The sequence below is a fragment of the Pteronotus mesoamericanus genome, unplaced genomic scaffold (genome assembly GCF_021234165.1).
Source record: "Pteronotus mesoamericanus isolate MK-2021 breed Mesoamerican mustached bat unplaced genomic scaffold, CSHL_Meso_final scaffold_651, whole genome shotgun sequence".
Lineage (NCBI taxonomy): Eukaryota > Metazoa > Chordata > Mammalia > Chiroptera > Mormoopidae > Pteronotus > Pteronotus mesoamericanus.
Window position 1 is genome coordinate 12215075 of NW_026555325.1, and position 25637 is coordinate 12240711.

The following is a 25637-nucleotide window of genomic DNA, read 5'->3' on the forward strand; positions in this document are numbered from 1 at the left end:
TCAGTTGGTTGGACATTGTCGCACAGAGTGAAAGGTCACCAGTTCAATTCCCAGTCAGAGCACATGCCTGGGTTGCGGGTTTGGTCCCCGGTTGGGTTTAGTTTATGGTCGGGGTGCGTACGAGAGCCAAACAGCTTGATGTTTCTCTCTCACATCTATGTTTCTTTCCCTCCTTATCTTCCTTTCTTTCTCTGTCTTAAAAATAAATTCTTTCATACACATTCTCTCTCTCTCAAAAATATGTAATTTTCCCTCATGATTTCCAAATTGTGACTTCTATATGAGGATCATCTTTAGAATTTGTTAAAATATCCAAATTCCTGGACCACATCACTGAAGGTATAGAATGGGGCCTGGGACATTGTGTTTCTAGTAAGTTTCCCAGGTTATTTAGGTGACCAGCCAGGTGTGGAAAGCACTGATTTGGTTTTACCTCGTTTATATAGTATTATATAATCCCCATTTTATTGATAAAGAACTTGAGACACCGCAAACCTCACAAGTATCAAAACTGGAATCTAAACCAAGGACTCTGACAGCTAAAGCTTTGCTTTTATTGCTTACATTGTTTTGCTTCTCTTTTTCTACAGAGCAGTTGCCTCACATTTTTCAGGTAATTCAGTAAACATCCCTGCCATCTCAAAGTCATTCTACAGGCTAAGTTATCTTCCAACTTTTGGATATTGAATAATTTGACTACTAAAATGAGCGATAATGTGATCATGTCATCTGCAACAGGACAAAAGAGGAAATAAGTTGTGGATATACAGAGGGTCATACTTAAGTGTTTTCCATTAAAAAGATTTTTTTAGTACATTTTAGAATAGGTTTAACGAACTCCAACTGGGTTGTAGATAAAGATTCCTGTGTATCCGAGTTGATAATGCCAGTGTCTAGTTGGTATTGAAGACTTTTTTGAGTGATAGAAATAGGTAGGGGAGACAAACTACACATTTGAAATCATAAGGTGACTTCTTTATTTCATCCATCTTCACGTCACCCTGTTCCAAGTTTAATTCCAAGACAAGTTAGGAAAATATCTTATATTCTTGTCGATTACTGGAACATTCTTTCTCTAAATTCTTTAAAGTTTTAGGTAATGACATACAGTTTATTATTCTTTTTCTTAGGGAAACTTGTTTTAGAACTTTGGCTAAAGGCTCGTTTGTAGATTATCTGGTCTACTGTAAGATGTTAGTGGTGATTTCTTCTTATGATAATACCTTGTTGATGAGTCAGTCCTACAATAAGAACTATAGCTGTAGATTTATAGTGATTCTCAGCAGAGCAAGAATCTGCTGATAACTTATGGAGAGCTCATTCATTGGTCTGATCTGAGTGTTTTATTCTCCTTGAGGGACAAAAAGATCAATCCTGTGGGGCATACGGAGGACTAAGAGACATCCACGTATTGATGTATCCTCTTACTAAGCTGGTTCTGGCAGTTAAATGGTAGGATTCTTTATGATCAAAAGTTGTTTAGAATTTTTTCTGGTTTTATGAGTATTTTATTTTGGAGATGTGATAAAAAGATATACATGCTCTTTAAAATATGGTCTTTGATTATGGTTCTTATTAACCAATAAAAAAAAATTTGTTTCATCTCAGCATAGTGAAAGGCCTTTTTTTTTAAGAAAAAAAATTGAAGCCATTCTTTTTTCTTTCATTTTATTTTAATTTATTTTTTCAAACACATTTGTCTCTGCCTACCCCCCACCACTCTCCCTTGCCCCCTTCCTTCTTCCCTCCCTCAGCTCTTCCCCGTTGGTTTTGTCCATGAGTCCTTGCTATATGTTCCTTGACTTTCCCATTCCCTTCCTTTTCCCTGCCCCCCCTCCCCTCCTTCCCTCTTGTCTCTGTTGATTTCTTTTCATTTCAGTGTTGCTGGTCTTATTTTCCTTGCATCTTTGTATTGTTGGTTAGGTTCCAATTATAGGTGAGATCATATGGTATTTGTCTTTCTCCCCCTGGCTTATTTCACTTAGCATAATGCTCTCCAGTTCCATCCATGCTGAAGTTTACTAGTTCTTTTTTTCTTTCTGCTGTGTAGTATTCCATTGTGTATATGTGCCATAATTTTTTCATCCAATCATCTACTGAGGGGCATTTAGGTTGCTTCCAACACTTGGCTATTGTCAGTTGTGCTGCTATGAACATTGGGGTGCATAGGTTCTTTTGTATTGGTGTTTTGGTATTCTTAGGGTATAGTCCCAGCAGGGGAATCCCTGGATCAAAAGGCAGTTCCATTTTTCAGCTTTTTGAGGAAATTCCACACTGCTTTCCACAGTGGCTGCACCAGTCTGCATTCCCACCAACAGTGTACTAGGGTTCCCTTTTCTCCACAGCCTTGCCAGCACCTGTTTGTTGATCTCTTTATGATGGCCATTCTGACTGGTGTGAGGTGGTACCTCATGGTGGTTTTGATCTGCATTTCTCTGATGGCTAGTGATGCTGAGCATGCTTTCAAATGTCTCTGGGCCCTCTGTAGCTCCTCCTTGGAAAAACGTCTGCCCAGGTCCTTTGCCCATTTTTTGACTGGATCGTTTGTCTTCTTGGAGTGGAGTCGAGTGGGTTCTTCATATATCTTGGAGATCAAACCTCTATCTGATATATCATTAGCGAATATATTTTCCCATAGGGTTGGCTCCCTTTTCATTTTGCTGATGTTTTCTTTTGCCATGCAGAAGCTTCTTATTTTGATGAGGTCCCACTTGTTTATTCTTTCCTTTATGTCCCTTGCTTTAGGAGACATATCAGTGAAAACATTGCTGCATGGGATATCTGAGAGTTTCCTGCCAATGTTCTTCTCTAGGACTTTTATGGTGTTGCGACTTATATTTAAGTCTTTTATCCATCTTGAGTTTATTTTTGTGTATGGTGTCGGCTGATGATCCAATTTCAATTTTTTGCATGTAGCCATCCAGCTCTCCCAACACCATTTGTTGAAGAGGCTGTTATTGCTCCATTTTATGCTTCTGCCCCCTTTGTCAAATATTAGATGCCCACAGAGACCTGGACTTATTTCTGCGCTTTCTATTCTGTTCCACTGGTCTATGGGTCTGTTCTTGTGCCAGTACCAGATTGTTTTGAGTATAGTGGCTTTGTAGTAGAGTTTGATGTCCAGTATTATGATCCCTCCTACTTTGTTTTTCTTTCTCAAAATTGCTGAGGCTATTCGGGGTCATTTATGGTTCCATATAAATTTTTGAAATGTCTGTTCTATTTCTGTGAAATATGTCATTGGTATCTTAATAGGGATTGCGTTGAATCTATAAATTGCTTTGGGTAGTATGGACATTTGATGATATTAATTCTTCCAACCCATGAGCACGGTACATGCTTCCATTTATTTGTGTCTTCCTTCATTTCTTTCTTCAATCATGTATAGTTTTCTGGGTACAGGTCTTTTCGCTCCTTGGTTAAATTTATGCCTAGGTACTTTATTTTTCTTCTTGCTTTATCGAATGTTTTTTTTTTTCTGATTTCTTCTTCTTCTATTGCATTGCTGGTGTACAAAAAAGCCTTTGATTTCTGAATATGACTTTGTATCCTGCTGTTTTGCCAAATTCACTTATTAGGATGAGGGGTTTCTTGGTGGAGTCTACAGGGTTTCTATGTACATTATCATGTCATCTGCAAACAATGATAGCTTTACTTCCTCCTTTCCTATTTGGATGCTTTTTCTCTCTTTGTCTTGTCTGACCGCTGTGGCTAGGACTTCCAATACGATGTTGAAAAGAAGCGGTGAGAGCGGACATCCTTGTCGTGTTCCCGATCTTAGTGGGCAAGCTTTCAGTTTTTGCCCATTGAGTATGATGTTGGCTGTAGGTTTTTCATATATGGCCTTTATTATGTTGAGGAATGCCCCATTTATTCCCATTTTGCTGAGTGTTTTGATCATAAATGGGTGCTGTACCTTATCGAATGTTTTTTCTGCATCTATCGAGATGATCATGTGGTTTTTGTCCTTTCTTTTATTAATGTGATGTATCACGTTTCTATTTTCTTTATAACCTGTATCTACTAGGTTTATAACATTGTTTCATGGTATCACTGTCTTCCCAGTCACGTTGAATGAAAGCCGTGGAGACAAGCACTTCTGATCTTGGCCCTGTCATTTACAAAGTCCTGTTCATTCACCTGTTTATCCTTTCTGATTCTTTTGTAGCTCAGGACATCATGGCATCCTAGTCTAAGATTATTTCTTTAATCTCATAACTGGTCTTGCTTCCAGTTTTCTCTCTTCATTTGTACTAATGCTGTAGAATAGGATTTTATATGTCTGATTATGTTAACTTCTGTGCTTAAAAATATGTGAGCATTCTCAAGTGATTGACAACAAAATATACAAAGTTTGGAGCATGACATGTGGTCTTCCATACTTTGTCTGCCTTTTGATTCTTTTCTGTTACAGCAAAACCCATCCATGATATCCATCTAGAATGGTATTAGTTATGTACTGTCCTGGAAAGAATTGAGAAAATAGTGCTTAAGTCAGTTTCAATCTTCTGTGGTTCAAATGAGTCACCCCAGTTGAGGAAGTCTCTAGTCATTTGAGTATGTTTCATTCTTCCACTTAATTACAAACACACCTTGTCTTGAAGAAGTTTACAATCACTACTGTATCTCACACAGTGTTTGTATGTAATAACTATCCTGTAAGTGATGAATTGCTGAATTGACTTTGTTTCATTTAGAGCTGTGCTAAGGTGATAATGCAGTATGCCCAGGGATTCCTTTAATAAACATTTAGGCGCTTTAGGGCTTTGCTCTAAGATGACTCTTGAGACCTTATTTCTTGAGGGTAAAATAAGTTAAAGTATTCTAGGCTTTTGTAAGAGAATGCCATTATTAAGTTTTTTCTGTTAAAGCATCCTTTAAATTTGTATCACATTGGTCACTTTTCTTTAGCCTATGTTGAAACTGTCTTTCCAGGTGTAGGGAGGTGTTCTTGTAATCTATAGCGAGTAAACTGAGTGCAAACTGGTTTTTCTAATGCCAGTGAGTCATAAATATGAGGGAATTGATGCATTCACTCTATTATTAAGAAGTCTTTTTGTGGTTAGAATTAATGTAGTTTCAATAAAACTATTTGCATCACTTTCATAACCATGTGTGAGTTTAAGTTTCCTGCCTATGAGATCTATATTTGTGCTGATAAAAAATACCACTTCATAAGAAAATGCGTTTTAGGGGCCAGAAATTACCTGCCTTTAACAAGTTATGAAAGCGTGTTAAATTTTTAAAGGCTATATGAACAGCACTATAGTATTACAACATTAATACTTTTTTAATGATATTGGTCTCTTCAGTTCTTACATCATGACATTTTGTCTAGGTTTTGGTATGATAAGGCTTTTAGATGTTTAAGATAACTGGTTGGGCATACAGAATAATCCTGTTGACCTTAATATTAAAGTAATCATAGGTTGTCATTTCATGCTGTGTCAAATTACCATCCACTGAGAAACCAAGCCACCTGTGAAATGCTTTGTAGGATTTTCCTGTTAAACATGAATCTATATATGTACCCACTTAAAATTAATAAGATATTGAAAGGACAGCATACCACCCTTCAACCAAGTCAGTTTAGGGAACTATGTTCTTCCTTTATTCGGGAAGGATATAAGGGGAGCTTACTAAATTTTACTAAGTATTTAATATGCTAATATTAAGTTATACTTGCAAAATAAATATTCCATCTATAGAAGCACATCTTGAAATAGGCTGACTTCTTATTAAATCCCTGGAGTTTATGAACACATCTCTTGCTTTTTCTAAATCCTTCACTTTCTCTTTTTAAAATTCTCTTTTATTTAAAATAAGTGCTTGCTTGTTATAAAGACAAATTAGGCAGATAGAAGTGTGTCCCCCCAAAAGGGGAGAGAATCATATGTTCTTCCACTTTTTTTAATTGGTTTTCTGAAATACGAATTCTAACAGGTTGATGTATCCTTTGACACCTTTCTCAAATCTCATTTGTTTGAGTATATATTTTTTGTCTCTTTTATCAACTATAAAATGTTAGTCCACAATATGTACTGAGGAGAGCTCTTCAACTCAGTACTTCTAATTGACCTCATTTTTTATTGTGATGTGTTTTTAAGCGAAATTTAGTGGAACTTTAATGTGTGCTCTTAAATACCAAAATTTGTTGTTTTATTAGCTTAGAGTTTGTTTTAGTTTTCTGCTGAGAGCTGGAACCTACATTCCACAAATGTTTTCACTTTATTATTTCAGCATGCTTAAAATATGGTGATAAAATGTTATTGTCTTCTGCTTAAGCATCTCTCTCTCTTTTTTTTTTATGTATATACCTAAGAAATAGTACAGGACTATTGCAAATGTCTCATTCTTCTGTGTTCCACTTTTGTGTGTGATTTTTTTTTGTATTGGTAACCTAAATTACAAATTACTTTAATATATACACTTCTAGACTAATTGTGGGAGAAGTGTCATATATTACCCATAGATATGCAGCTTGACAAAAATTACTCTTGTTAGGCATATGCAAGTTGTTTCACTTACAAATGCATAGATAGGCCCACTTGGAGGTTGGCTCAAATCCTGTGTTCAAAAGCAAAAAGGAAGGGAAGGAAAGAAGGTGGAAAAAAACTTTATCAGAAGCTTACAACAAATTAAAGCTGCACATTAAAATTAATCAAAGCACCTTATTTCTAACACTTTCATTTAAATTTAAAAATTTTTAGTTTAGTTTTCCTTTGGCCTATGGAAAGCCCAGTCTGCCAATTTACAAATGGGACCAATACATACAGCCCAGAGTACATTGCTTCTCCTTGTCTGGTAAGGAGATGGTGATAGGATGGTATTAGGTTTGCTTTTTTCTCTATTTTTTATTTCCTCAACCTTATTCTAGATCTTTTCCTTCATTCTTAACTACTTCAGCACTGTCAAATCTTTTTCTATTAATTTGAGATTATAAAAATGAAAAATCCCGTTAGTGAAAGCTGCTTGTATCAGATAGGCTGGGAGGTATTCAGGTTTTTGTTTTTGCTTAACCACTCAGCTAATGCTTGGGTGCCTATTGTGTGCCAGGTCCCATGCTGGATGACTCGTGGTAAGTAGCACCAGTGCGGTCCTTGCTGACCCTTTTAGGGCCCACAGTTAATATGTAGGTGAACTGAAAGGAGGTTGGTTGGTTGGTTGTTTGACTTTATAGGTTGCAAATGAAGGGTATAGAGTGTAAGAAGGGAATTGTTTTAATAATTTTGGGCAAAGGTGGAAGGAAGGAAGAGAAATACCTGATTCTAGTTCTGTAGTGAGTAAGCAAATAGCCACATCTGGGGTTCTTAGTTAATGTTAAGTTCTCAATAAGCATTAACTGTTACTGCTGACAGAGTAACAACTTCAAAATTGTACTCAAAATGAACTGTTGTTACTAAAACCATTGTAGATATATATATAGATATATATATCTATATATATCTATATCAATACTTTGAAATTAATTTAGTATAATAGATTTTATTTTGACTCTTATCAAAGTACTGTACAGAGCACTGTACGCATAGTAACTCATTTAATCTTTCAACACCCCATGATATAGGTTCTGTTCTAAGTCCACTGTTTTAAGTCCATTTTATAGAATAAGAAAGTTAAGACAGATGAGTGAAGTGTCTTGGTCTAGAGCCAGTCTGCTGAGTGGCAAAATCTAGGCAATTACATGCAAGGATTACTATCCATTGAAGTAAATTTAATTGAATGGCTTATTTCTGTAAATAATTATGTGGGGTCCATAAAAAACAAAAATAGAATAAGGGTTAAGGATCAGAGCACATAAATAACATTTAAAAATAGTTTTTGTGGTGAGTATATATAGACTGATAGGTAAACATAACCACTTAACCACATCACAGTTATTAATGCATAGCATGTTCCTTTTCCTTTTTTCATCCTTACTTGCAGAAAATAAGTGCTGAAGTAAATAAAAATAAAATTTCGTTTTGTACCAGTTAATAAACCTGATGCTACTGAGCAGCAACCAAAAGGAGAATGGGCATGCCTCCATCTCTTTCAGACCTTTAACCTCAGGGCTAGCTACCCTACGGAGCTAACAACTTCTTAGGGATGTGTTCAGAATCCTGATTTCATCTACTTTGGTCTGTCTTTGCTTTGCTTTTAGGAAGAATTAGATGAGAGAAACTGTAGGAAGTAGGAGTTGATCTATCACAATGGAATTCTGAAGATCTAGTTGGATGGAAACATGGTTGTGCATTTGACAGTATCAGTACTATTGGATCCGTTAATGTATAAATGTCTTGCTTTCCCTGGCCCAGACGCATTTGTCCTGCTACACACACTATTTCATGTCTTTATGGATTCTATTTCTATCTTCTTGGCAAAAATCTTTTTATAATTAGCAATTGTGAAATTTCTTAGAATGTAAGATAAATAGATGAGTAAGAGAAGACATATTTAGAATTTGTCAGTGTTCAGACGAGATCAGGCGCGTGCCGGGTGGTATGGTCGTAGACTAGAATTTGTCAGTGTTCAAATACGTTGGGTAGGGAGTCCTTAATTCTTGTAGTTCTAAGGAGTTGTTGAGAGATACCAGAGTAGTTTAAATACGGGAAAATGAATGTTATATGTGATTATTTATAGTATATAAATGAACCAAAATACGTATTTCTAGAAAGAATTTCTTTGTATTCTAGCTTTGTATGTCTCCACCTAGATGTCTCCAAGCACTTACCATTCAGAGGTTGTGACCTTCTCCCTCAAACCTGGTCGTCAGCAAATGGAACCAGTAACCACTTGGTTACACAAGTCAGAAATCTAGGATGGGTCCCAATACTGTTTTTCGTACTTTATTTTCCCCCTCTAGAACTTACTCCATTTCTCATTTAAAGGATTGTATAAAGACCCTCTCCACAGGTAGATCTTCTCTTAATTAACTTGCCAGTTTACGCCAGGTTTCTTTTTAAAGGTGCTCAATGTAGTGAATTTTTTTCTTGCACTAATTTTCTAATTATGCATCTATTAGTATAACCTTTGACTAGTATTTCTTCCTTACATTTCAGTGAGCATCATGAGAGGCTGAGTAGTCAGGGTCTGGAACGAACTAGGCACTCAGTAAAGATTTGTTGAATGAGTTAGAAGTGCTGTTTGTTCCTTTCTGATGTTTGGCAGTTCATTTCTTTTCCCCTTAAAAAGTCTTTTTTAATTTAGCATACTTGATTATGTGCTGATTTGGTGTTCAGTGTTATCTCCAGTTATAGTTAGTGACATTCAAGTTCCATTTTTCATGTTGTGAATCCAGGCTGTTTGGTTACCTTCTTATCTATTTATGTATTTTAGTGAATTTATTTTTTTGGATTTTGTTTTGACCCTTTTGTTTTATAATATAACTCATACACTGAGGACTGTTCTTGGTGAATCTTGCTTAGTTTGGATCATTTTCTAGTTTATTCTAATGTTTATTGAGAAGTATGCTGAACAAAGATAAACTTTTTGGTAAGATGCAAGACTGACATTTACTTGCACACAGTGTTATTACAGTGGCATCTTTATCTCTGAAAGCACCTGTATGCAAACAAAACCCGAGAGATGCTTAAACTTTGGGAAGCTATAGTCTATTTATGTGACATGAATTTCTTTCAAGGGATGAATTTTACTCTTGGAGTACTGATAAGATGTTTTGATAGTGGGATCAACTAAGCCTTTTAGATGAGTTATAAGTAATCCTGAATCATTATCACAGGAAAAAAATTAAGGAAGAAAAACTAGTTAAGCAACTTGTACAGATGCATTGTCAATTTTTTTTGTTGCTGTTGTTCTCTGTAAATGCTGTAGAAACATTGGAAACTGGGGAATATCAGCAACTGGAGAAATTCATAGCCTTCCTTTACACTGGCGATAGTATTTTTCTTAGTTTTAAATTTGGCCCCTTACCTGTTTTTTTGGATGATTGGGAAAATGAAAATCTTTTTCTCTCTGAGTGTCCTCAAACTGAAAAGTATGTATGGATACTTGTTCCCAGGGCCCACCGTTACTCACCTTCTTCATTGTTTATGCTGCTGGGAAGTAGACTAGCAATAGGCCTGGTCTGTCACTCTTTCTATTTAATTCTGACCATCTTAGTGTTCCCTTGTTTGTCTGTCTGTTTTACCCTAGTGTTTTGTTAATAGTGTATTGCACACATTCACATAGGTACTGGAAACAGCTTTCTATTATTTTTTTACTCTCTTCCATGAAAGGGGAGTAAAGCAGGTCAGGAAGTAGTAGCAGATTCTAGAGATTCTTAAGAGAACTGTCGGAATGTGGTCTGAGCAACTAGCCATATACAAATTTTTTCAGTACTGCTACAATTTTTGTAAAAGGCAATACTGCCCTCTGGTGTCCAGAAGTCAATTCCAACACATATCTTAATTAAGTTATTATTTTTACTCTTATAGTTACAATGCTATAACATCTTAGAAAAATAAGTAACAGTTGTTTAAGACTTGGTCTAGTTTATTTGCTGGCTTGAATTCCATTGGATCAGGTAACTTGGGGTTCTCTGAAAGTCATCTATCTGATAGGTAATGTCCAAGTTCATTTGTTTTTTAAATATTACTTTCCTTTGTTTATAAGGAAAGTATTCCCAATCCTCATTTTAGAAATATACATTGGATCATTGCCAACATTTAAAAAGCTGAATCATTATTCTCCTTTCTTCACTTTTGTAACTGATGTGTCATTTTTCATTTCATTCTGGATATAAATCGTAATTTCTTTTGCCTGTGTTTTTTCTTCACAAGCACGCCTTTCATATAATGATAGAGGTAAGATGCATTGATGTTTGTTTTATGGTTGTGGAACTTTTTGTGGATGCATACTAAACATTTTGTTTTTAGATTCTTTTGTCGTTTCTTTACTCTGCATCCTTTATAGTTTATACATTTATGTTACGAAGTTTTTTTTTCTACTTTTAGTATTGAAAACATGATTGATTTGCTATAGTAATAGTCTTTGGTTTTAAAGGATTGTTAACCATATTTATACTTATCTGAGGTGGAATGTAGAAACAACTGTTTTAGTTGATTAGACGTTAACACCTAGTGGCTAGATTTTTATCCTTAAAAACCTTGTATTGGTTAATTTTTATATTACATCATTAGTTTAAATATCAGTTTGTGTTCACTTTTGACAGGGGCTGACTTTCTGGTTGAATCCGTTATCTTTTAATGTGAAGTCTATATTTTCAGGTAGTTTTATCTTTGACATCTTCAGCAGGTGGATTAGCTAGGGAAGTATAACTTGATCCTTTGCTGTGTGGAAATTTTAAGACCTTATTTAGGTTAGAGTTCACCCTTCAGATGGAGAATTCAGAATATATAAAATGATCACAAACTTCTTTGCAGCTCTTCACTTCTAATAATTTATTCCAGTATTGGTTAACAGTAATATTGCTGGGTAGTGGTGTTGGGGTGAGGGACACTTTCTCCAGCTGTAGTCATTTGTCACTTCATCACATAATGTCTTACGATGCCATAACTTTCACATACAAATGGGTAAAGAAGGGATGTAATCAGAGCCATGTTCTAATGCGTATCTTTTTAACTGTGCAAAAATAGTATGGATACTGCAAAAGAACTGGAGACTTAGGGAAAATTTTCGGTAATTATGCAGCCTTTATAGTTGCCCCTGCCCCAAAGTGGTTTTTCTATGGCTAACCCCTGTTTTGTGGATAACATTAGAATGCAAAGCCCTGTTTTATGGATAACATTAAATTACTATCATTGTGAAGTTTAAGTCTGAATTTGTCTCCCCAGATATACTTTGAAATTATAAATCTTTACTTCTAGAATCAAGTATTGAGTTTTTCTTTTGTGTGTGGGTAAATTAGTATAGTGATGTTAATAAACTCAAAATCGTTTCTAGTCTTAGATTATAGAGTAGGTAAGAGTTAGATATTAGAGATGCAGTTAAAGCTTAATCCAGAGCTAAAAAGTATGCAATAGAAGAACATTCTTGTAATTTTTCATTTTGAAAAAGCAAAAGGTATGTTGATTGGTGTTATAGCTCTTCAGACAGTTATCTGTTATAGAGTTACTTGTTTTTGAACTCAGCTTTTTAAGGATTATAGAATATTATTTAAAAACATGTATCATTTCTGAAAGTTTTGATACTTTATAGGAATGTAACCTTGTAGACCTTTTGAATCACCCTTTGAAAATTGGCCAATGTTCTCCTTAATTTAAACTTTTTTCTTACAAGTAATTTTGACAAATACACTGGTAATATTATTAGGAGAATGATCTAAGATTTACTGAAATAATCATAACTTAGAAACTTGCTGAACAGAGCCTTGGGAACTTACGGGAACTTTGAAGTTTATCTCTATATTTAGCAAACACTCTGATTTTTTTCCTAAGCATTGAAAATTACTGCGTTTTACCTAAAATTAAGGTTAATACTATATTAAATCATATTTTGAACTGCTGACATAGTCTTAATTTGACATGTGAATTAAGTCATCATAGAGACGAACATATCCAGGTGGATGGTACTCTTTAGAACTGAGAATGGGTAGCGTATATGTTACCTAGAGAGACATTATTAGTCAATTTATATAAAAGTTATTAAAAATCAGTGTTTAAATTTAGAGCCATATTACCCTTTTCCTGGTTATTTTTCCATCAGCACCTATTTGTATATTTCAGTTTCTGGCATCCCTGCTTTGAAAACTTAAGTTTTCTAATTAACCTCTAAAGGGGGGGAGATCATTGACTTCAACTTCATAGTTAAAGTTTTTCAAATTCAACTTTTTTTGGTTAGTTAGCATAATCATTCTTTTATACAGTTATCCAGTAATTCTTGGACTTTAAGCACTGAGTTTTCTTTGTCTCTAGAAGAGTAGTTCTCAACTTTTTCCTCCTAACTCCACAGTCACGTAAGTAATCCTGTCAGTAGAATCTCCTCGTACAAGTGTAAGCAATCAGTCAAGGAATGAGGTAGGGAGGGTTGATTTTAATAAAACCTTTCCAGAGATTCTTGTGTCCCCTTCCACTGTGGGCCATAACTTTAGGGGCCATACTTCTGTAAGATTTACATTTGACCTCTTTGATTCATCACTGTTAATCGAAACATCACTTTAGCTCTACTAACCTTTCATATTTTGAATGTGTGATGGAAAAACAACTTTTGTAGACACTAAAAAATAAATAACTGAAGTTGAAGTGAGTCACAGAAAGTCTTGTAGTTTTATCTTACTGTAACAAAACAGGAATTCTGAAACCATTTTGTAAAGATTGTCTACTTTAGTTTAGAAGAAGCAATTACCTATTTTTTTCTCTTTAATGCTTAGCAGTGTTTCTATTCTTGAGGGTACTTCTAATGTTGATGTTAACTTTTAAAATCTTGGGTGGCCCCAGTGGGCTGAATAATGCCTCAGGGGAGCACTAGCAGTCTTGAGGCATTAGAAGAGGAGATTTTTTTTTTTTTCAGGAGAGGAAAATCAGAGATGCACTGAGGTATATATTGGGTGACGAACTATTTTTAAGTGTCTTATGTTCCACCGGTGTCACAATGTCTGTTGCTGTAGCCACAAAATTTTAGTTGCTCCCTACAATACTCATTATGCACTTCAAACACTTTCATTGTTTTTTTTCCTCTGGAAACTTTCCAAAAGGCTTTCTACATCTTTTTTTCCTTGCAGATACTGAACTGATACAATACTGTCAGTGAAGGGTTGCCACTTTACTTTGTATAGGAAGGATTCCCTTGCCCTTTATAAATGCCATACTCCTATTTATATGCTGTATTATATAAAATTGCTCCATTAAAAAAAAATTAACTGTAGCAGTACACTTCTTTTTATTTTACCGAACCTTATCTCCTATGATGACCACTCACTTTCTGGATTATTATTTGTACTTTCTTTGCCAATCACACCCAGAACACTAACACATTTGATCTCAGATCAATTTTGGGAAATAATTGTAAGCAAAAGGATGAATTGTTAATAGGTTAAAAAATTTAAGTGAATGAACAGTTTGACTGTAGCAAAGTTAACTGACTTTTTTTTAAATGTGCCTTGTATTTGATATACTTATCTGCAATGTGTTTGAGAATGACTGGGTATTTCTGAGATTAATGAAGAAAAGATTTAAACAAATTGGAGAAAGTTGGGGATTTTGAGGAGAGGTTTTCTCTGAGACACAGCCATGAGTTACTGTTTCTTACACTTTTCAAATCCTCATTCTTTGTCATCACTGGATGATGCCATTTAAACACTGTTAATAGTATCCAAGAGGTCACAAAAAATCTTAGTTGGGAAATTAGTGATACTGGATCAAAAAGATTTTAGATTTTTTTCTCCTGCTATACATATATAGCAATAGTGCTGAATGTTATTATGAAAACTCTTCATTCAAATTGTTTACCTTGTGATCATATAGATAATTAGTACAGCTTGAGAACTCAGTTTTGGCAAGATTGAAGTTAATGTCATTGTATGTGTTTACTGTTTCTGTCAATTGATTCCTCAGTATACTCACTTTTTCCCTCACATTTACTATGATACGTATCAAGTGCTGCTTTTTAATACTATTATTGTTGTTTATCTGTAGGATCCAGGACCACCCCCACCTTCTCCATTACTAGGTTTGAAGCCACTGCAGTTACTAGAAGTGAAAGCAAGGGGAAGATTTGGTTGTGTTTGGAAAGCCCAGTTGCTCAATGAATATGTAGCTGTGAAAATATTTCCAATACAGGTATGTAGATTAGTTTTCTAATCTGCATATATTTTTTTAAAAGATGCATCTGGCTACGTGATTGTAACTCAGAAGCAGTCTGATACACATGCCATGTTTTTTAAGATGGTTCTTGTGATACTAGAGAAAGTAGTTAGCCCTGCTCTGTTGCCTTCTCCTCTGAGAAATGGAATTAATGGTATACTAGTCAGTATGTTTTCTTAACAGTGGTAGAATTACAATAAGTGAACATGTAAGAGATCTTTTGCCAATAAAAATTCTAAAGAAATGCATAGTGAAGATGAGGATTCCAATAAAAATTGAATTCATTGTCTGAGTGGTTAACTTTTACTATTCCATTGACATAATTAAAAAAAAGCAAGCGGAATAGTAAAAGAGTCGTGTGCTTTGTTTCAGAATTGCCATTTGGAAATATATTACCAAACCGATTCATTTTTGTTCCACTTTTGAGTGTTTATGTAATCATTTCAGGTTTTGTTTGGTGAATTTTCAGATGCAGTGAATCAAGACTGCAAATAATTGGTTTACTGTGGAATGTTTGTTTGTAAAGGGGGCTGACCTCAGAAAACCCTGATCTAATGCACCACTGAGTGGCCTTGTGTTTTGTACAGATCTGTGATGACTCCTTTGCCCTCTCTCTTATGCATACACCTGTGCGACTAATGCCACTCATGGGATTGTGGTCCGGGCCAGGTTGGGCGATGCTTGTTTCATCACCACACCTAGGCAGTAGATCTTCCTTATTCCAACATTATCATATAATCAGTTTTTTTCTTTAACATACCTGGATTTTAGCCTACTTGTCTCTTCTAAAGCCTATTTCTTAGAGTCTGTGAAAAAAAGTTTATTATTACTATTTTTTTCTTTTGGTGTAAGTGCAGATACTATAAAGTATAGTTTAGTTTTTAGAGGAAGAATCTGTTCTGTTGTGCCAATATTCACGAATATTTGGGTGATATTAATGTAAGAATAATAATAGTAGCTAACATTTTATTTGACGCTTCCTTTATGTCAGATAGAGGTGCTTTATATATGAGGACTGATTAATTCATGTCTATGTATTACCCATATACAACATACAATATGCATATAATACAACAACTCTATGAGGCAAAAACTGAATGATTATGTAACTTGCCAAATGTTCTTAGTTGGTCCCTAACTATTATGCAGTCATGCCTTCCTCTTACTCTTCTTTCTTTGTGGAAAGAAACTAAAACTTGTATCAGTTGTTATGGATCAAATGGAGACACAAATGGGTATATAGTATTTTAAATTACTATATTGTACATTTATATGCCATTGTGCTCTTGTTGACTTTACAGGGTATTCTAAGCATTTTATTAAGAATGTTTGATATAATGTTAGTCTTTTAAAAAATTGTTTTCTAATTAGGTGAAATCATTTTACCTGAATTTCATCTCTCAGGAAATTATTCTGAATAGTAACACAAGTAACTCCACTCCATGATGATAATACCTTGTAGCAGAATGTGTTATCATTGTTAGATACAGAAGTGCAATATTTCTGATCAACTGTTGTGTTTTCAAACTGTAAACACAGAAAAGTATGTGTTAGGCAATGGGGGAGGGCAGGCATTTGGTATTACCTGTCATCAGAGTTTTCTTTTATTAAAAAGCAAAACTGAAGAATCTTTTAATACTGCATTTTTATTTTTTATTTTTTTTTGCCTTAGAACTTGAGTAATTTTTTAGGTATAGTTTACTGCCTCTATTCTTTGTAATCTTACTGTTACTCCTTTATGACTGTAGGACAAACAGTCATGGCAAAATGAATACGAAGTCTACAGTTTGCCTGGAATGAAGCATGAGAACATATTACAGTTCATTGGTGCAGAAAAACGAGGTACCAGTGTTGATGTGGATCTTTGGCTAATCACAGCATTTCATGAGAAGGTAAAACTACTTTCTATTTTAACTCATTAAAGTCAGGGTTGATTTAACTATCTAATGTCGATTGCAAATCCCTCAGTCTTTATTTTTCTGGGAACAGTATGTTATTCCACTTGGTTAGAATTTACAAATAGAATGTATTTTAAAACATAATTTATTTTAATAAAAGAGCAAAGGTGACTTTTTCACCTAACCCTCTGTTTATAACATCAGTCCTTTGTCCCTGATTTCTTGTGCTGCAAATATCTCTTTTACAGATAATTATTTTAGTATGGCCAATGCTTAGTAAATGTACCATTTTTTTTTTCCAGTTTGAATTTTGTTTTGTAAAACTCTTCAATCAGTTTAGCTCAGTGATAAAGCTAGAAGCAGGAAATTTATCTGACCTTTGATCTGTCATTCATTTGTAAGGTAATTATTATCAAAACGCACTGGCTATTTTCCCACTTTCAGAGTCAGTATGAAAATATACATTAATGAAGTCGGAGATTATGTTCTCCTTGGCTGTGAGGTCCATCAGTGTCACACGCAAGTGCCTCTTTTACTCCTCTTAATTCTGGACCAGAAGGGTGGCAGTGACTCCCAGAGGGTTCTTTGTGTTAGTTATTTATATGTCCGAATGTTGTGCTCTCCTAGACCTATGATAGAACATCTCTGTAGTCAGTGTATTTTAACTTTTAAAATATTTTCTGGAACTTATTTTCAACTAGTCTTTTTCTTTTTCATCTTCTTCCTTCTAAATATGGGGAAATGGGCTGACCAACTATGCCTGTAGCAAACCTTTGAAGATCAGTGGTATTTCTTCATAGTCAAATGTTTATTAATGTGAAACTTGAACCATTACAGGTTGTTTCTTGGATATTACTATTCGCCAAAAGGAAAGATACGTTGTCTTCCATGACCTCTAAAAAGAGTAAAGTCTTCATGTACATACAGCTTTTGTCAAGAGTATAAATTGTTTTTCCCCCCCTTTCTTTAGGGTTCCCTGTCAGACTTTCTTAAGGCTAATGTGGTCTCTTGGAATGAATTGTGTCATATTGCAGAAACCATGGCTAGAGGATTGGCGTATTTACATGAGGACATACCTGGCCTAAAAGATGGCCACAAACCGGCCATATCTCACAGGTAGAGCTAAATTTATATTATTTTCCCAAATAATTCAGTATTTGTTTATTATTTAAATGTCTAATTCCCTGAACAAAATTTATCATCCCCCTAGATATCTAATTGTACTATAGGGGGCAGAATGATTTTCATTTGTTTTTCAAATTAGTATTGAGATGGGCCAGGAAGTAATTTGGATAATGTATATATTAACATCATTAGCCTACTTGTTAGTCATCATTAATTTAATTATCAATTTATGTTTTAATTAGTCTCATTTTCTGAAGCATGGTTAAGGATAAAAGTGTATTTTCTCTAAATCAAAGGATATATTTGTTTAACCTCAAAACATGATTTACTCTAGATGATTATAATTCGGTATAAGGTGATATAATTAAGGAGTATCCTTTTTGCCTCTGTTTTGAATGACCATATGACCATTACCTTGAGCTGAGGTGGCACCATTTGAACAATTGGGTTTACTTAATTGCCTTTTTCAGGGAAGAAATAGTACTTGGACAAAATAATTGTCATTTCCTCAAAAGAGAAAACATTAGTTCCCCTGACAGTTTGTCATTGTGTATTTAACTTCTTTGAACATGGGGCCAATTTGTCATCCTGTGGTATTCAGTATTAAGATGGTTGCTTTAAAAGTAGGTATAAGCATACTCATTTAATGAATATTTTGTTGAGTGACATCAGGCGGTGTTTTAGGTTGCTGGGAGGATTGCTTTAAACTCAACCCTAATATAGATTGGGATTTTGCAAACTTCCACCTCAGAAATAGCTCTGTTTTCTCCTTAGCTTCTTTCAGTCTAACTGCCTCTTCCTGGATTTTTACTTACCTCATTCCATCCTATAGTGAGCTGATCCTCTAAGGTTATTAGGAGTACCATCCCCACGTCTCCTCTATCGCAGTCTTCGTTTCTATACACAAAAATTTAACCACTGCTCATGGCACAGATGTGCTGAGCTTGGGTATAGTAACCCTAGGATGAACTAGTTGAGGCCGGTGTGCAGAGGATACTTGGTTGCCTTAAAACAGTTACTCTTTTCAGAATACCAGGATCTAACTGGAGTAGTGTATATTGATGGTGAAAAATTTCTGGCTGGTGTGGCTAGTGGATTGAGTGGCAGCCTGTGAACCAAAGAGTCACCAGTTCGATTCCCAATCAGGGCACATGCCTGGGTTGCAGGCCAGGTCCCCAGTATGGGGCACATGAGAGGCAACCACACATTGACGTTTCTCTTCCTCTCTTTCTCTCTCTAAAAATAAATAAATTATACGTTCCTAGAGGTGCTTTTCTGCAACAAGGTTGAGGAATACAAGAACCACTAAAATAACGGACCATTCTAAAATGTAGGCCTGTACCAGAGAAGGCCCCAATTCAGCTATTTTTGAAAAAGCTTACATTTTGGTTTTTAAAGTTGTATTTAATGGGAGTTTCTAATGATAAACTCTGCTATATTCTTATCTTAGAAAACAGCAGTTTTATGATTGGTAGGCAGGAACGGCATAGATAACATGTAGCCTGGACAGTATTTTTGGAATGGCACTTCTTTATAAAGCTGTATTATGGAAACAATTCCTTCTTACTGCCCATGTTATAAATAGGAGTTTGTCACTATATTCTTTCTTGTGCTTTAAGTTGTATGGAGACTTTGCTTAGGCTTTTTCCCCCTCTCGTTTTTTCTGTATTTTATACTTTCCAGTAACTTTTTTTATAGCATACGTAGTCTCCCTCTTTGCCACTTTCAGTTACATTTTTAAAAGATGTACCTTGTTTAAACTTAATTTGAATACTTTGTCTATCTTTCTTTTTGCAAGGGACATCAAAAGTAAAAATGTACTGTTGAAAAACAATCTGACAGCTTGTATTGCTGATTTCGGGTTGGCATTAAAGTTTGAGGCTGGCAAGTCTGCAGGTGACACTCACGGACAGGTAAGCATGGTAACTATAGCCTGTAAAAACAGACACCTTGCCCCATATTTCCTTGGCATGGCGTATCTGGGTTGAACTGGTCTAAAAATATTTGTGGTGGTTATTAGATCAGCATTATAATATAAAATGACTGTCTTAAGAGCAATGTGTTACATTTGCTGAGGAGACATTTTCATAGGATGGTGAAGGAATGGTTAGGACCTCAAGTGGTTTAGATCAAACAATTCATAAAATAACCTAGACAGATGTCATGGGATTCTATTTTAAAAACTAATCAAAGAAGAATCCACGACATTTTAATAGACCTCATTCTTATGGAATTCTTAGTATTAACTCAGTTTTAATTCTTTCACTATCTTAAGAGGAATGGGAGAATAATCAGTCATTCTTCATGCTACAGTGTAGTCAGATCTACTGCCCATTTTTCCAGACATCAGTTATAGAGTCTTGCTTCTTGATTTCTATTGCTTCATTTACTCTTTCATCAACTTTATAGCCTTTCTCTGAATTCTCTCCAGTGTTCAGAGCACTTGTAAAGCCTGAACGAGGAGCCTAACTCTAGCCCAGGTCTGCACACAGACAACTCCAAAACAGGAGCCTTTAAGAAGGCCAAAGGGGAAAGAATATTCCCCGTATACTTTATTCTCAAAAACTGTGAGGCTAGAAAAGGTGTTGTCACTCCTACAAGATGACTTTAATCAGGAAAACAGTATGACCTGAACGGTGACTTTTTTTTTTAAAAAAAGCCAAATGACTTAGGCTGTAGTATGATCATTTCTTCATCTTTCAAATCATGCAAATTATTTGGTCATCTAATTCTCAGCTTTCTTTCCCTCCCAGCGTATCCTATTAACTTTCAAGAACACAGTTATCAGAGAACCATAGCACAACAGATTTTGGCAGTATTGACTAATGATTTAAGGATTCATTTTGGAGCAATGGTCAGAAGTCATAGTTCTAGAAAGGTTGACACCAAATATATCTGGAAACAAAGGCAGTTCATGGAGAACATTACCGAGAGGGTATTGTGCAGGAAGCCCAGGGACAAACTTCTGTGATTATCATATGATTTCGTAAGACTGAACTCAGTGAATAGTTCAATCCTTTGGTACCTTGTAACCTTCCACCCCTCAGTTTTTTAAGAAAAAATTTTGAGATTCATTCATATCTTTTTACATTCTCACAATTGGATTACACGATGAGGTAAAAATGACTAATTACCTACATCACTTGTTGCTTGACTTTAGATTTCATGGACCAGAAATATAAAAATGCAAAAATTCATGTTCTTATACATTTTATATATTGCACAATCGTACAGTAAAAAGAGTTACTTCAAGTAGAAATCCAAATTAAGCTTTTTTTTCTTTAAAGTATTCTTATTAAATGAATTAAAAACTTGAACTTTAGGGTCTTAATAATCTGTATTTATTATCTGTGTATTTGCAGTTAATTGCATAATTCTAGTCCAGAGATCACAGCCACCTGAGGACAGAGCTTTTTGGAAATGCCAGGGTCTGGGCTGCTTCCTAGATCTATTACTCAAGTAGATTGTGATCCACCCAGCTGGCTCACAGTTTTTTAAGAATCCATATATGAATGTTGTCAAGCACCAACCAAAGCTAGTTGTGTGAGCTTAGTAACCGTTGTTGCATCACTAAGAAATAACCAAATTGTTAGGGACAGACAAATAAAGAACTGTAAGACAATTCATGAGTAAATAAACATACAGATTTTGTACAAAGTTTTAACAAGTTTGTTTGTCCTTTTTTGGCTAATTCTTTTTACATTTTGTATTGTTTCTTAATTTTCTTAATACAGAGAAAGAGAAACCCTTACAGAAATTACTTTTGTAAAAGATACATTGCAAACAGTATGCAAAAGGACAACTCAGAACAACATGGGATTTTTTCTCTAGTCCATCCTTCTCCCCACAATTACTGTTCAGTTTCTTGTGATTACTCCCAGGAGAGGAGGAAAAAATTCTAAGCATAATGTTGATAGATTTATTAAGTATCCCCTGAAAGGCTCTTAGTGTATCTATAATGCTTTGTTCCTTGGTATTTTCATCCTGTAAAGTATTTTTGGGAATTTTTCTATGTCAACTTTCATAGATTCACCTCCTGTTTTTTAAGAGCTTCATGGTAGTCCCTTTGTTTGATCAGTCCCTACTGGTGGATGCTGCTGTTCTTTCCAGTGAATACCTTAGCTCTACTGTATTATTTGAAATGGAATAAAATTCTGCTTGACCCTGTAGTCTGGTGGTCATATTTTAGTTACATTATCTGATATTAGACTACATTCGGATTTGATTCTCTTTACAAAATCATGTTATTTCATAGAATTAATGAATGAGAACTGTTTGCTTTCAACATCTTTTTCAGGTTGGTACCCGGAGGTATATGGCTCCAGAGGTATTAGAAGGTGCTATAAACTTCCAAAGGGATGCATTTTTGAGGATAGATATGTACGCCATGGGATTAGTCCTGTGGGAACTGGCTTCTCGCTGTACTGCAGCAGATGGTAAGGGGGAAACATTTTTTAAAAAGATAAAGATATATGCGCGTGCCTATTACACATGTATGAAAAGGGACAATTACACTTAAAGGTAATATTTTAAAGTACAAATTTTTTTTTTTAAACAGACTCTAAAAGGCAGTAGCTTACAGAGAATTCAGGAGGCAGGGAATAGAGGGTGAGCAGGATGTATTGATCCTTTTACCATTGCCAGATGTTTTGCTGGGCACTTCACATACATTCTGATTATTTCCTAAAACAGCTTTGGAAGGAATAATTATCTCAGTTTTACAAAAGAGGAATTCGAGGCTCATCTTTTAAGTAGAAATGAAGTAGCTTGCCTGTTTTTGCCCCAAAGTAGTAAATGGTAAAACCTAGATTTGAAACTCTGATCCGGACAGAGGCAGAGGGCGGCTGCTTTGTCAGCCCTCATGGGCCCTGCCCCGAGGTTCTGAAGTCAGCTCTTGTGGTTGGGGGAGACGCATGGAGAGCTGGGGGGCTTTGCCTCCCAGGACACTCAGGCCCAGACTGTCCGCATACCTAATGGACCAGATTGAATTTAGCAGTCTGTCCTCCATGGCACAGAATTTAGCATGTGTTTGGATTTACCACAGGTTAAATTCTGTCTCCTTAAAGCTTTGAAAGTCTGATCTGATATAGACATTATGTTTGCTGGCACGGCACCGGGGTTCTAAGGATTCCTGTTCTTTGTTCTTGCTATTGAAGTCCTTGTTCAAGTCCTATAAATATTTGTATTGATTGATAGATAATAAAGTTGTATATTATATGTTCCCGTTGTGACAGATTTATGGTGTCCTAGGTACTCTGTCTTTAGTGCTCCTTCTAAAGTCTCTCTACTCTCTTCAGTTACATTCTGGCTTTCGCATGTGAGAATGTAAGGCAAACTTTCTGTTAAACTTCCAAATACAAAATGTACTTGATCTGGTGTTTTAAGTTTTAGTTTATAATTGCCTAGAAACTTCCTGTGGATTGTGAAAGACCGTAGAAATTGTGGTGTTGAATATTTTAAAAGGTATAACCAACTAAACCTATGTTTGTAGGAATACTTGCTGAAGTATGGTAACAGTCTCAGTACAGGACAGACTGCTTCAGGTATATGACATTTGATTGGGGGGTGGGGGTGCTACGCTTTTAAAGGAACTTGTTAGTGCATGCTCAGGAATGGACAGCCATTCATTCTTCCAAGATTTGGGATTTGGCATGGGAGTGGACCAAGAACCTAAGGAAGTGTGAAGCAATTTGGATATAATCTAAGCTTAGACGTCTATGGGAAGAAGAGAGAGCCATTCAGTGTATTTTTGACTATAAATGGGAGAAGAAGTACATTTATTATGGATGTTTATGGAAGCGGAAGTAGAAGAAATGGCAGACATCATAAGAAAGTATATTTCGTAAGAACTTTATTAATAGTGAACTCTCCAAAGCAAACCATTGGCTATGGCTTTATGGAGGATACACAGGGCCCTGCCATTCAGTAATGTACCATTTCATTAAGGTGATTACCTTTTTCCTAGTCTATTAATTCTAGAGTAAGGTAAATGTGGATTGTCTAGCCCAGTGCTTGGTGCATAGGTATTCAGTAAGTATCTCTGTATAAATGTAATACCTGCGAAATAAATGTAAGGAAATGCTATGGGAATTTAGAGAAGTGAGAAATTGCTTTGTTATTGGGGAGGAGGATTTATAGGGGAGTTCTTACAGGATGCTGATGTTTCTCAAATGCCTGGCACGTGCTGTGAAGCACTTCATTGCAGAGTCGGGCATTTCTAGCTCTGAGGCAGAACTTGAAGCACAGAAAGCAGCGTGAATGTTGCTAAAGTGAGTGCTTTAAAATTTCTTGACAGCTAATTGTTGATTCAATTCAGTGATTCTCAAACTGGAATGTGTACACCAAACCCATGGGAATCTTGTTAATTCAGTGTGTTCGACTTGTGGCCTGCAAGTCACGCCTCTTACGAGCTCTCCCCAGCCAGTGCCAGTGCTGCTGCCCTGCGGAGTGGCTCTAAGTAGCCGGTGCATGGAAGGCCCGTCCTCTGTCACTGGAAGTGTCCCAGCAGAGACGGCCTCTCTGGGCATCCAGGATTCTTATATTTGGAGGGGGTGGAGGTAGAGGGCCTCCTTCAGGACTGTTACAACTTATATTCATTCTATCCAGAAGTATTATGTGCATTTAAAGAGCTACTACAAGGTTAATATTTACGTACAGACACATCTGGGCACTGACATTGCTGATGAGGGACAGGTTTCTGTCAAGGGAAGACGGCGCAGTGATTGAAAGCACAGACCTCATTCAGATGGATTCAGATTCCAACTCCACCACTTAGCTGTATGCCTTGTGCAAATTATGGAACTTTTCTGAGCTTCTTTATTATTTGTTAAATAGATGTAATGCCACCTTCAATCTGTGACGATAAAATGGAAGTAAATAACATACGTAAAGTTTCTGGTCAGGGGACGTTCTCATTAGATAGATGTTAGTTAACTCCTAACTGCATGTTCCTGTTTGAGTGGGTCTTAAAAAAAGGAATCATTTATGTTGTTGAATAAATCTTGCCTGTCTGTGAAGGCATGTTCTGACTTGCTGGGAATCCTGGAGAGTATGATTTTTAAAAAATTAAGTGTATTTTTGTCAGCTCTTGTGAGGGCAGAGAGGAGGTGTGACTCTGAGGTACATAATTTCTCATGTGGAGCATGTTGGGAGTTTGAGCATTTTCATAGAATAAATATGGTTATAACAGATTGAACACAAAGTCTTCAGAGATGGCAGCACCACTGTTTACAGTCTGATCTGAATTGGGAGAGGGGTGGGTACCCTAAAGGGATACTGTATTTGCAAATATCAGCGGTTCCCTATGTCCTGTATACAAATGGAGATAGGCCTTCCTCACACAGTAGGTGAGAGAGCTCCTTGCACAATCCTTAGCAGAGTCACCTGCCAAATCAGACTTTTTGATTTCCCCTAAATGAGAGTTTGTGTCACACTATGGTATAAGTCCAGTTGAGTATGTTTCTATCCTGTCTTTAACAGCATGTAACAGTTGGGAAAAGGTTATAGTGTTTTAGAATGTTTGTTCCAGTTTGGAAGTCAGGAAGATTTGAATTAACATGATTCAAATCTCCCTCCCCCCCCCCGCCCCCATATTTTAGGACCTGTGGATGAGTACATGTTGCCATTTGAGGAGGAAATTGGCCAGCATCCATCTCTTGAAGACATGCAGGAAGTTGTTGTGCATAAAAAAAAGAGGCCTGTTTTAAGAGATTATTGGCAGAAACATGCTGTAAGTTACGGTTTGCTTTTTGCTTGAAATTCCAATAAAATGCATTTCAGGGGAATGATTTATACCTCTGCACATTTCTCTTCTGGAATGATTTTCTGGGGAGGTGATCTTTGTACGGGATATTCTGTTCTAGAAACAAAATCA

At 35.8% G+C, this 25637-nt stretch overlaps 1 protein-coding gene across 2 annotated transcripts in view; it reads left to right on the forward strand.

The window, feature by feature from the left end:
* The window catches only part of ACVR2A (activin A receptor type 2A), a 91983-nt gene that overhangs the window by 61910 nt on the left and 4436 nt on the right, over positions 1 to 25637 (forward strand). The window contains exons 5-11 of one of the 2 annotated variants that reach the window (XM_054562511.1): positions 10761 to 10784; positions 14574 to 14717; positions 16490 to 16633; positions 17610 to 17755; positions 19563 to 19677; positions 22062 to 22200; positions 25363 to 25493. In XM_054562511.1, coding sequence (XP_054418486.1) covers positions 10761 to 10784; positions 14574 to 14717; positions 16490 to 16633; positions 17610 to 17755; positions 19563 to 19677; positions 22062 to 22200; positions 25363 to 25493 — 843 coding nt within the window. The remainder of the gene's footprint in view (positions 1 to 10760; positions 10785 to 14573; positions 14718 to 16489; positions 16634 to 17609; positions 17756 to 19562; positions 19678 to 22061; positions 22201 to 25362; positions 25494 to 25637) is intronic. The other variant, XM_054562512.1, reaches the window with a different exon arrangement.